The 13,305-nt window shown below is 41.1% G+C and overlaps 1 protein-coding gene and 1 long non-coding RNA gene across 3 annotated transcripts in view; one reads left to right on the forward strand and one right to left on the reverse strand.

Annotated features, from left to right (window-relative positions):
* The window catches only part of LOC142099149 (uncharacterized), a 33,469-nt gene that overhangs the window by 14,165 nt on the left and 5,999 nt on the right, over positions 1-13,305 (forward strand). The window lies entirely within an intron of this gene.
* Positions 1-13,305, reverse strand: part of LOC142099145 (ranaspumin-like) — a 151,223-nt gene that overhangs the window by 7,986 nt on the left and 129,932 nt on the right. For both annotated transcript variants that reach the window (XR_012678479.1, XM_075182321.1), the window contains exons 10-11: positions 12,935-12,979; positions 822-872 (exon numbers count right to left, since the gene is read on the reverse strand). Coding sequence is in view for 1 of the 2 variants with exons in the window: in XM_075182321.1 (XP_075038422.1) it covers positions 822-872; positions 12,935-12,979 (96 nt within the window). In the remaining variant the exon portion in view is untranslated. The remainder of the gene's footprint in view (positions 1-821; positions 873-12,934; positions 12,980-13,305) is intronic.

Genomic DNA, 13,305 nt, shown 5'->3' on the forward strand with positions numbered 1-13,305 from the left:
TATGGATCCATTAACAATCCCTATGTGAGTATTTTGTCTCTGACTTTCCACTTCTTTTTGTGACCACACATTGTCCTGGTTTAAAGCCTAACTAAGGGTGGTTGCATAAGGCAGAAGAACCACAGGGGTATTACCCTACTCATGGGGGATTAGTGCTAGAGGCTCATCACAACCTGCTTAACACAATGTCTAAACATCAGAAAGAACTGGATCTACACTGGACTACAGAGGAGAAATAAACCTGTAGCCTGGAATGATTGTCAAATATTAAATAAGGTTTGTTGACCAAATGTAGCAACATATGATCATTGTGATTTTATAGTCCGTATGCCCAGAATCTTAGACAGGTGGTTTAATACATAGACGTCAAAATGTTTCTATTCTCTTCATTCTGCAGCACTAAATATTGCAAATTAGAATATGGTGTTATAGCAGAGCACCGTATACACCCCCACTGTGACCACTGGTCTTACCATTTTTTATGTGCTTTTTTGAATTTACTAACATGCCTGTGACTACCTTCAACATTCATGGAGTTGGAGAGACATTCCCATTTTGGGGGGATTTGTCCCTTTGTACTGGCCTCATTACCAATATACCCTACATGTGGACCTTACTTACAAAAATGGAGCATGACCTCATTGGGTCCGAACATGTATAAATAGGTAAGAACAAGGTATGGCAATCACAGAGGGTGATAGCCTGGTTTAGGGGCATAGCAATTTTTAATTTGAGAATTTTCGTACTACAAAGAAATGTTATATAAGATTAAATGATGTGCTAGAACTAGTATTTGAACTAAGATATAGAAAATATCTTACCAATATGTTTAAAGCTTTCAGAAGATCTCCGGCAATACAGAGAACACGTTTCTTAAAAATAGAAGACAGAATTAATGGCAACATTTAACACTTTTACTTACATGTATCTGTTAAGCTGAAGACTACAAAGTTCTAACACTGTTCTTGCACCATGTGTTGGTGGCCCACTGCAGGGGCATTTGTACGATAGGCTCACCAGAGACCTCACGCCCAGCCCCACAACCAAGCTTACCATAGCAATGTAGTACATTTCTTATTGGGAAAAGGTGCAATCGCATGTTGTTTGCCTCAAACTGTACCCCACTATCTTCTGGGGTGGGGTTACTGGATTGCACAATTTAGTTAAGAGAAATGGGCTATATTAGTAGTTCACTGGTGTCCTCCTGCAGGAAGGAAGCCTTTGGGCTTTATTATACCATTGGATTATCGGTCTCCAGAATAACAGGTATGAATTAGACAAGAAAATGTTCTTGTAAAAATACCCTGTGGAAATTGTAACATTATTGCATACTGTATGTTCACACTGAACATTATAAAATAGTAGCACACCTGGATTGTCCTGCATGAAGATAATAGTACTTTAGTTCAGGGGTTCTCAATCCCATTGCTCAAGTTCATACTTTAAATATCTCCTTAATCATACATCAGGAAGTCTTCAAAAAGATCATGTCTGTCTAACCTATGGCCACTGAGCTACATTTATCTTTTTTTATCCTAATGGGCTCCTAGGTTGATTAGGGAAATTAGTACCCGAGATCACTATTTGAAAAAATAAAAATAGAAAATAGAGGAAAGCAATGAGGGAGAGGGAACCAAAAGAGTTTCTTATCATATGATGCTTTATCTGTAGCCACAGTCCTACGGGCAAACAAAACTACAAAATAGTGAAAGCACAAAATAACATAATATATCTTATTTCCTATATAAACAATTAAAAAAAAACATATGTATATTATTATATAGAAAAAAACTATAGTTTCCAAAAAGATTACTTATTAAAAAAAAACTTAAATGTATGTATATAATCGCCTTTTAACAAAGTGTAAAACATTAAAAAAACACCAGCATCTGTAGCACACAATCGCTCAAGAGAAAAAAATGGTATTAGTATAGCATCCGGCACAAAAGGGTTCCATGTAATATGCACAATTATGAGCTGCACTTTATAGAAATATATAACCATTCATTAAACAGTAATTTAGCTGTTTCCAATATTGATTAAGAGGATTATTAAGAGATCCTTTCATAAATAGTTCAACAAATGAAGGAGTATAAAAACGGCTTCATAAGAGCATTTGTGCATTTCAAAATGGCTTTATAAGCTGATATATGCACCTGAGTTGAGTGGAAAAATATGGAGACTAGAATATAAATTCCATAAAGGGAGAGAAGATCAGTACTTGGTAAATAAAGAAATCCTTATAATACACTGCTTACAACCCGTGTTCCAGAGCGGCAGATAGAATCCACAGTGAAAGATGTTGTGAGACTAGCGTTCAAATCCCATGATAAAAAAAGGCAATTGTTGATATAAAGATAAATACTTGCAGGGTCCTGCAACCACCCATATTTCAGAACGGCAGATGTAGCTGCACAGTCCTATAATCGGATGTCTCCTGCACTGATCACTATGTCAGCGCTTCTTTAGCTCAGTTTAATCTAGAGATGAGCGCACTCGGATTTCTGAAATCTGAGCCCACCCGAACGTTGCCGATCCGAGTTGGATCCGAGACAGATCCGGGTATTGGCGCCAAATTCAAATCTGAAACCAAAGCTCTGACTCATAATCCCGTTGTCGGATCTCGCGATACTCGGATCCTATAAATTCCCCGCTAGTCGCCGCCATCTTCACTCGGGCATTGATCAGGGTAGAGGGAGGGTGTGTTAGGTGGTCCTCTGTCCTGCTATATCTCGTGCTGTTCAGTTCTGTGCTGTGCTGTGCTCAGTCCAGTGGTGCTGTGTCCTGTGCTCTGTGCTTCTAAGGGCATAGTTATTTCCCCATTATTCCTAAGTGTTTGAAAAAATTTAAAAAAATTATAATAAAAATTACAAAAATATAATTTAAAAAAAGTTAATTACAACTAAATTTGCAAAACCAATCCTGCAGTATAAGCCCATTGGTACTGCAATATTACCAAGTTCACACATTCAGCTGTAAAAGTCCAGTGGTGCTGTGTGCTGTGCTCTGTTAATTTTGAGTTCAGTGGTGCTGCTGGGTCCTGTGCTGTGTCCTGTTCAGTCCAGTGGTCCTGTGTCCTGTGCTCTGTACTTCTAAGGGCATAGTTATTTCCCCATTATTCCCAAGTGTTTAAAAAATTAAAAAAAAGTTATAAAAAAAACAATTATAACCAAATTTGCAAAACCAATCCAGCAGTATAAGTCCATTGGTACTGCAATATTACCAAGTTCACACATTCAGCAGTAAAGGTCCAGTGGTACTGCAATATTACAAAGTTCACACATTCTGCAGTATCAGTCCAGTGGTGCTGTGTCCTGTGCTCTGTCCTGCTGAGTTCAGTGGTGCTGCTCAGAGCCGGATTTAGACCTCATAGGGCCCTAGACAAGATACTGGTTTGGCCCCCCCGCTTCAGATTTTCAATAATCTGTTATAATGATTACTTTTCATTACTCACGTTTGCTGATGAAAAGAAAGGTTATTTCACTCTCTGACGGTTGGTATTATTGGCCCAACTCTGCACAGTCTACCTCGATCCTCTGTATGATATCACTTCATTCCCTGCACGCCCAGTCCAAGCACTCTGAGCCTGCGCAAACTCTCACAGCTCCCTCCTACAAAAAAATGTTTGACAAATAAGTTGCAGAACTATAGAAGAGAAAAAAATGTCCCCACCTTCATCACTTTTGCTCCTCCAACACACTGATCCCCTTTAGTACACTGTACTCGCTTCATCACCACATTGTGCCCTGCATCATTGTTTATTACCCCTCACACTGCCCTCCATAATTGTTCCACCTTGCTCTCATGCTCCTCTGTGCTCTCCATAAATGTTCACCTTTCTCTCATGCCCCTCTGTGCCCTCCATAAATGTTCACCTTTCTCTCATGCCCCTCTGTGCCCTCCATACATGTTCACCTTTCTCTCATGCCCCTCTGTGCCCTCCATAAATGTTCACCTTTCTCTCATGCTCTTCTGTGCCCTCCATAAATGTTCACCTTTCTCTCATGCCCCTCTGTGCCCTCCATAAATGTTCACCTTTCTCTCATGCCCCTCTGTGCCCTTATTGCTTATTGCACCTTTCTCTTGCCCCTCACCCTATGTGCCACTGCCTCCGTAGCTTACCTGTCAATTGCCTTTTTCTCTTTTCTGTTCTTCTTGTCTTCTTTTCTGTCGCAGCTCCTCCTCTCTTCTCCGGCAGTGCTCCTCACAGAATTCTCCCTGACAATGACGTCGGGCGTGATGACGTCACGCCCGACATTCAGTGGGAGAGAGTAGACTGCCGGGAGCTGACGCGCGGTCAGATGACTATGATTTTTTTTTTATTATTATTAATTTTCGGCCGCGGTTCTTCTTATTATGCCGGCGGACAGAGGGGGATGGCGGGCGGAGGGGAGCGCCCCTCTACCTTGCCTTCCCCGCTCACTGTCGTCTTTGGCAGGGCCCTCTGGGACTGCTAGGCCCTAGGCAGTTGCCTAGGTTGCCTAGCGGTAAATCCGGCCCTGGTGCTGCTGGGTCCTGTGCTGTGTCCTGTTCAGTCCAGTGGTGCTGTGTCCTGTGCTCTGTGCTTCTAAGGGCATAGTTATTTCCCCATTATTCCCAAGTTTTTAAAAAATAAAAAAAAAGTTATAAAAAAAAAATAATAATAATTATAACCAAATTTGCAAAACCAATCCAGCAGTATAAGTCCATTGGTACTGCAATATTACCAAGTTCACACATTCTGCAGTATCTTGTGCTACATATAATGGAGAACAAAAATTTGGAGGATAAAGTAGGGAAAGATCAAGACCCACTTCCTCCTAATGCTGAAGCTGCTGCCACTAGTCATGACATAAATGATGAAATGCCATCGACGTCGTCTTCCAAGCCCGATGCCCAATCTCCTAGTACAGGGCATGTAAAATCCAAAAAGCCCAAGTTAAGTAAAAGTAGCAAAAAGAGAAACTTAAAATCATCTGCGGAGAAGCGTAAAGTTGTCAATATGCCATTTACGACACGGAGTGGCAAGGAACGGCTTAGGCCCTGGCCCGTGTTCATGACTAGTGGTTCAGCTTTACCCACGGATCTTAGCCCTCCTCCTCCTCCTTCCCCCCCCCTACAAAAAATTGGAGAGTTATGCTGTCAGCAACAACAAAACAGCAAACAACTCGGTCTTCTAAAGAGAAATTATCACAAATCCCCAAGGCGAGTCCAAGGGTGTTGGTGGTTGTCAAGCCTGACCTTCCCATCACTGTACGGGAAGAGGTGGCTCGGGAGGAGGCTATTGATGATGTAGCTGGCGCTGTGGAGGAACTTGATGATGAGGATGGTGATGTGGTTATTGTAAATGAGGCACCAGGGGGGGAAACAGCTGATGTCCATGGGATGAAAAAGCCCATCGTCATGCCTGGTCAGAAGACCAAAAAATGCACCTCTTCGGTCTGGAGTTATTTTTATCCAAATCCGGACAACCAATGTATGGCCATATGTAGCTTATGTAAAGCTCAAATAAGCAGGGGTAAGGATCTTGCCCACCTAGGAACATCCTCCCTTATACGTCACCTGAATAACCTTCATAGTTCAGTGGTTAGTTCAGGAACTGGGGCTAGAACCCTCATCGGTACAGGGACACCTAAATCCCGTGGTCCAGTTGGATACACACCAGCAACACCCTCCTCATCAACTTCCTCCACGATCTCCATCAGATTCAGTCCTGCAGCCCAAGTCAGCAGCCAGACTGAGTCCTCCTCAATACGGGATTCATCCGAGGAATCCTGCAGCGGTACGCCTACTACTGCCACTGCTACTGTTGCTGCTGTTAGTCGGTCATCTTCCCAGAGGGGAAGTCGTAAGACCGCTAAGTCTTTCACAAAACAATTGACCGTCCAACAGTCATTTGCCATGAGCACAAAATACGATAGTAGTCACCCTATTGCAAAGCGTATAACTGCGGCTGTAACTGCAATGTTGGTGTTAGACGTACGCCCGGTGTCCGCCATCAGTGGAGTGGGATTTAGAGGGTTGATGGAGGTATTGTGTCCCCGGTACCAAATCCCCTCGAGATTCCACTTCACTAGGCAGGCGATACCAAAGATGTACAGAGAAGTACGATCAAGTGTCCTCAGTGCTCTAAAAAATGCGGTTGTACCCACTGTCCACTTAACCACGGACATGTGGACAAGTGGTTCTGGGCAAACGAAGGACTATATGACTGTGACAGCCCACTGGGTAGATGCATCCCCTTCCACAGCAACAGCTGCATCAGTAGCAGCATCTACAAAATGGCTGCTCGTGCAAAGGCAGGCAACATTGTGTATTACAGGCTTTAATAAGAGGCACAATGCTGACAACATATTAGAGAAACTGAGGGAAATTATCTCCCAGTGGCTTACCCCACTTAGACTCTCATGGGGATTTGTGGTGTCAGACAATGCCAGTAACATTGTGCGGGCATTAAATAGGGGCAATTTCCAGCACGTCCCATGTTTTGCCCACACCATTAATTTGGTGGTGCAGCATTACCTGAAGAGTGACAGGGGTGTGCAGGAGATGCTTGCGGTGGCGAGCAAAATTGCTGGACACTTTCGGCATTCAGCCAGTGCCTACCGCAGACTAGAGGCACATCAAAAAACCATGAACCTGCCCTGCCATCACCTCAAACAAGAGGTTGTGACACGCTGGAACTCCACCCTCTATATGCTGCAGAGGATGGAGGAGCAGCAAAAGGCCATTCAGGCCTACACAGCCACCTACGACATAGGCAAAGGAGTGGGGATGCGCCTAAGTCAAGCGCAGTGGAGACTGATTTCCATGTTGTGCAAGGTTCTGCAGCCATTTGAACTTGCCACACGAGAAGTCAGTTCCGACACTGCCAGCTTGAGTCAGGTGATTCCCCTGATCAGGCAGAAGCAGCTGGAGAAAGTGAGGGAAGAGCTGGTAAACCATTGTGATTACACCAAGCATGTAGCTCTTGTGGATGAAGCCCTTCGTACGCTTTGCCAGGATCCGAGGGTGGTCACTCTTTTAAAGTCAGAGGAACATATTCTGGCCACCGTGCTCGATCCTCAGTTTAAAGCGTATGTTGTGTCTCTGTTTCCGGCGGACACAAGTCTACAGCGGTGCAAAGACCTGCTGGTCAGGAGATTGTCCTCCGAAGAGGACCGTGACATGCCAACAGCTCCACCCTCATTTTCTTCCACATCTATGGCTGCGAGGAAAAAGCTCAGTTGATAACATCTGGTCTGGACTGAACGACCTGCCAACCATTGCAGACATGTCTACTCTCGCTGCATTGGATGCTGTCACAATTGAAAAAATGGTGGAGGATTACTTTGCTGACACCATTCAAGTAGACATGTCAGACAGTCCATATTGTTACTGGCAGGAAAAAAAGGCAGTTTGGAAGCCCCTGTACAAACTTGCTCTATTTTACCTGAGTTGTTCCCCCTCCACTGTGTACTCGGAAAGAGTTTTTAGTGCAGCGGGGAACCTGGTCAGTGAGCGGCGAAGGAGGTTGCTTCCTCAGAACGTTAAAAAAATGATGTTTATAAAAATGAATAATCAATTCCTCAATGAAGTACAGCACTGCCCTCAAGATAGTACAGAGGGACCTGTGGTTGTGGAGTCCAGCGGGGACGAATTGATAATGTGTGAGGAGGAGGAAGTACACACTGTAGGGGGAGAGGAATCAGAAGTTGAGGATGAGGACGACATCTTGCCTCAGTAGAGCCTGTTTAGTCTGCACAGGGAGAGATGAATAGCTTTTTTGGTGTGGGTGCCCAAACAAACCAATCATTTCAGCCACAGTTGTTTGGTAGGCCCTGTCGCTGAAATGATTGGTTTGTTAAAGTGTGCATGACCTATTTCAACAACATAAGGGTGGGTGGGAGGGCCCAAGGACAATTCCATCTTGGAACTTTTTTTTTTGCATTATATGACCATTCAACAGTCGTTTGCCATGTTCAAAAAGTAAAACCAAATTTCAACAAATTCAAGAAATTAAACCAAAAGTAAAATGCCCTGTCATAATTTAAAACAAGAGGTATTGACGTGCTCTAGAACTACTGTATTGTTGTTTATATTTTATAAACACTACACTTGGAAGTACCAAATTGTGTACCGGGGCCACCACACTACGCAGTCAAGAAAGATAGATGCGTATCATAGATAAAGTACATTCAGTGTTGTGGGGCAAATTGAAAAATATTCAAAATGCACTGTCATTATCAAAAACAAGAGGTTTTTACACGCTGAAACTCCAACATGTATATGATGGAGAGGATGGAGGAGCAGCCGTATGTGCAGTGTAATGCAGACCTGTTGAAGATTTTCTCTATATTTTTTATTGTGGTGCCCAGTGCCCACTACTTTGCGCAGTCCAGATACTATTTTTGGGTGTAATTCAGACCTGTTGAAGGTTTTCTCTATATTTTTTATTGTGGTGGCCAGTGCCCACTACTCTACGCAGTCCAGATACTATTTTTGGGTGTAATTCAGACCTGTTGAAGGTCTTCTCTATATATTTTATTGTGGTGGCCAGTGCCCACTACTCTACGCAGTCCAGATACTATTTTTGGGTGTAATTCAGACCTGTTGAAGGTTTTCTCTATATATTTTATTGTGGTGGCCAGTGCCCACTACTCTACGCAGTCCAGATACTATTTTTGGGTGTAATTCAGACCTGTTGAAGGTTTTCTCTATATATTTTATTGTGGTGGCCAGTGCCCACTACTCTACGCAGTCCAGATACTATTTTTGGGTGTAATTCAGACCTGTTGAAGGTTTTCTCTATATATTTTATTGTGGTGGCCAGTGCCCACTACTCTACGCAGTCCAGATACTATTTTTGGGTGTAATTCAGACCTGTTGAAGGTTTTCTCTATATATTTTATTGTGGTGGCCAGTGCCCACTACTCTACGCAGTCCAGATACTATTTTTGGGTGTAATTCAGACCTGTTGAAGGTTTTCTCTATATATTTTATTGTGGTGGCCAGTGCCCACTACTCTACGCAGTCCAGATACTATTTTTTGGTGTAATTCAGACCTGTTGAAGGTTTTCTCTATATTTTTTATTGTGGTGCCCAGTGCCCACTACTCTACGCAGTCCAGATACTATTTTTTGGTGTAATTCAGACCTGTTAAAGGTTTTCTCTATATATTTTATTGCGGTGCCCAGTGCCTACTACTCTACGCAGTCCAGATACTATTTTTGGGTGTAATTCAGACCTGTTGAAGGTTTTCTCTATATTTTTTATTGTGGTGGCCAGTGCCCACTACTCTACGCAGTCCAGATACTATTTTTGGGTATAATGCAGACCTGTTGAAGGTTTTCTATATATTATATTGTGGTGGCCAGTGGCCAGTCCTCTACGCAGTCCAGATACTATTTATGGGTGTAATTCAGACCTGTTGAAGGTTTTCTATATATTTTATTGTGGTGTCCAGTGCCCACTACTCTACGCAGTCCAGATACTATTTTTGGGTGTAATTCAGAGTCAGACCAGTTGATGGGTTTTTAATTATATTGTGGGGAACACCTCTACGCAGTCCAGAAAGATACCTCGTTGCAACGTTTTGTACTAAAAAAAATAAATATTGTGAGGTGTTAGGTGTTCAGAATAGCCTTTAAATTACTGGAAATGATTGTTATTGAATGTTATTGAGGTTCATAATAGCGTAGGAGTGAAAATAAGCCCAAAAACTTGATTTTTACACTTTTTAGTTTTTTTTTCAAAAAAAATCCGAATCCAAAACCTTAAATCCAAACCAAAACCTTTCGGCAGGTGTTTTGCGAAACAAATCCGAACCCAAAACATCGCGGAAATCCGGATCCAAAACACAAAACACGAGACCTCAAAAGTCGCCGGTGCACATCCCTAGTTTAATCTAGAAGTAATCCAGATATTTCCTTTAGGCAAATTGTGCACCAAGATCCTTCACCTGATTCATTTCCTTTGATGGTGTATAATTAGATCCAATGGAACTCTCAATATTTAAATAGCGGATATTCAATTATATAACAGTTTTTTTAAAACACACCTGTAAATAATCTCATTGGGAATGTTAAATTAAAAATCAAACACTTAAATTAAAATTTATCAATCTATCTGTGAATGTGCATTATCAAATATCTGTGGACAGCTCATAGGACACTAAAAAATCGCCATCACTATACATAAAATAATATAATTAATATAAGCATAGAGGGCCTGATTCATTAAGGAAAGTTAAGCAAAAAAATTAGTCAGTTTCAACCTTGGCAAAACCATGTTGCTTTGGAGGGAGGCGGTAAATAAAAAACATGATGTACAGATGTATAGTTGGGGTAGGGTATGTCCTAGATCAACTTTAAATTTCAGTGCAAACATAAGGTGATCAAGTATTTGTATGCTATATGAAAAACAGCCAGTATTTAACTTGTGTGTAAAATAATAAACTGATTTGCACCCCATGCATTGCAACATGGTTTATCCAGGAGATAACTTACAATTTTTTTGCCTTACTTTTCTTAATGAATCAGGCCCATAGTGTTTATAACGTCAAACCATTAGAAAATGTATTTTTATATTATAAATTTACAACCAACAATGCATAAATAATAAACAAAGGATAAAAATAGAAGATGAAAATAATATGAAATCGTAGGTTAAAAGTTAACAAAATATTTCTCAACTATATTGCACTCTTCAATCAGAATTCAAGTGCAGGCAAACACCTCACAGACTTGCATTCATTTTGCTAGACTTATTAAGCTGATTACCAGAAAATACTCTGCTACAAACACAACTTTAGGAGGGTTGCAGAGGACCAGTATGGCACCCTCTGCTTTCCACTAATAAATATTGCTATGGAAGCTGGAGTTTGAAAATCGAAAAAACAGTGCAAAGTGGATGCAGTACCATTTGATGCAATTATCTAATCATTTACTAGCAGCCGCTTGAAGTAATTTGTAAACTATTTTGGGTTAAAATGGATATAGGCTGTAAATGTATATTCTACGTTATTGCTATTCATATATTTTGCGTTATATGTAAGCAATGCCTAAATGAATCATGTAAAGGGACAGGGAGAAAGCTAGATATAACTGGGCCTCATAGCAAACTTTTGAAGGCACACTCACCCCTTCTGTCCCTTTCTCTCTACTCACCTACCTTGCTGGACTGTCTGTCCAATTGGATGAGGGGATGGGAACAATAGCAATGGGCATAAATTATTTTGGGAGCCCAAAATGCCGGCATTCTGGAGCTTCAAATGCCATGTGGTTTTGGCACATTAAGCTCTCTGCTGACCATCAGAGGGGAGCAGGGTCCAGAGTTACATGGGTAACAGATACCAGGGGTCTGGTAACTGAGGGATCCTGATAGACCCACTTAACTGCCAGGATCATTAACAGCTGCTTCACCTGCTGTCCCTGGTATATATGCCCATGACTCAATTACATTTTTTTTTTTATTACTTTTTTCTTGCCATTGAAGGGGAGGGGGGGGTGTTTAAGGTGCAGGGAGGCATATGCCTCCATTTATGGTCCAGTAGTAATGGGGTACAGTCAGCCTTTGCAGTCTGTGCATAGGTGGACGCATCACAAGCTACTGGCGTCATCCATTCATAGAATATTGTACTACAGCTTGTACTACATTTCTGTAGTAGATAGATCCCACTCAGCTCTGGTACCTTCAAAGTCACTGTGACATCACCACGTCATGTGACTGCAGCAGTCCCAGGTTTTGAAAGCTGCAATAACAGGTAGGTGAGAGCAATACCATTTTAATACACAATATGTCATGTCAAAAGAGTCGCAGCCACGCCCCCATCACTATGTGATCATGCCCTCTTAGGAGCACATCCCTTCTCTCACTATGTGTAAAGAGGGGGGGCAGAAAGTTGCAAATTTCTCTTGGCAGCCCTGTGTATGCTGTACAGCTCCACCAACCCTTTCACTTGTGCATTCAATAACTAAAAAACTATCTTCAACCTGCAGCCTTACTTTGTTATTTCATAAATGTCTGCTGGACTCTACTAGAGCCGTCACTCTGCTCCTGAATGCTCTACCCTGTAATATCAGTCTTTTCCCAGTCTCTCAAACTCTAAGCAGTGACTGAAAGCTAACAATGCTTAAAGGCTTATCATACCTCTTGTTAATGTTATGCCCTCCATCACCAGTGCCTTTCTTACCCAAAACATTTTCAAACAGTCTGCACATTGTACAGAGGCAAATCTGTCTATTTCTTCTCTCCCTTTAGATTGCAAGCTCTCAAGAACAGGTTTAACCTCAACACTTCTTTGGATTATGCATGTATATAATATCTGTAAATATTTCACAACTGTTCAGAAGGCAAGCACTCTTAGGGGCACATTCAGTTGGCCGTGTTACTGCCGAAAGTAACGCGGCCTGCTCTCTATTACCGTTAATACGGTTATTTTAGCTCGGATTTCTGCTCGCGGCTCCCAGACCTGCGAGCAAAAATTAGCGGTGAAAAATTACCGTCCTAATGATAATAATGTGCATTTTACCGTAGTAATAATACATGGAGAATTCCAAACCCCATTTACAGAGATTTTAGGCTTTATTTCCTCCCCACAATATTTCATTCTCCATGCATCATGGAGGAAAGCATCAAGTCTTGTGATAGCTATTAAGTAAAAACATTAACCAATAAGTATATCTGTGTCTAACCAATAAGTATATCTGTGTCTAACCAATAAGTATATCTGTGTCTAACCAACAAGTATATCTGTGTCTAGAGAGAGTTTAGCTTATCATAGAGGAAATTCATCTACTGAATATATAGTAGAAACAGTTAATCAATTTTACGATGTAATAAAGCAAAATAAACTTGTTTATTGAAATATTATAAATGTAACTGATGATCACAAAAATAAATTATGCATTAAAAACCCACTAAACTGTTAAAGAAAAATTAAACTTTGACTTAGAAAGTTAATAAAAAATCTTACCACAAGTTCATCAATGCGATCATAGTTCAGGTCTGGTTTTTTAGCCTAGTTCAACAAAAATATAATATTGCATAGAAATCATAGAATGTATGTAGGATCTTAAAATTTGTGTTATATTTATCGATGCAATGAAAATCAAAATAATCTGTGTTAATAATATGGGGGAAAATGTATACTGATACATGATAAGAATATTAGAAGTACCTGAGAAGTTCCGTGACCATATAACATACATTGTCATAGCCAAGTGTCTTTATACAAGTCACAGAACTCGTAACTGTGGTGTAAATTGTGTGTAGTGATTCATTGTTTAGTATAAATTAGTATACATTATAAACAAGACATAAAATATAATTAACATACACTTAGCG

This window comes from Mixophyes fleayi, chromosome 8 (assembly GCF_038048845.1).
Source record: "Mixophyes fleayi isolate aMixFle1 chromosome 8, aMixFle1.hap1, whole genome shotgun sequence".
Lineage (NCBI taxonomy): Eukaryota > Metazoa > Chordata > Amphibia > Anura > Limnodynastidae > Mixophyes > Mixophyes fleayi.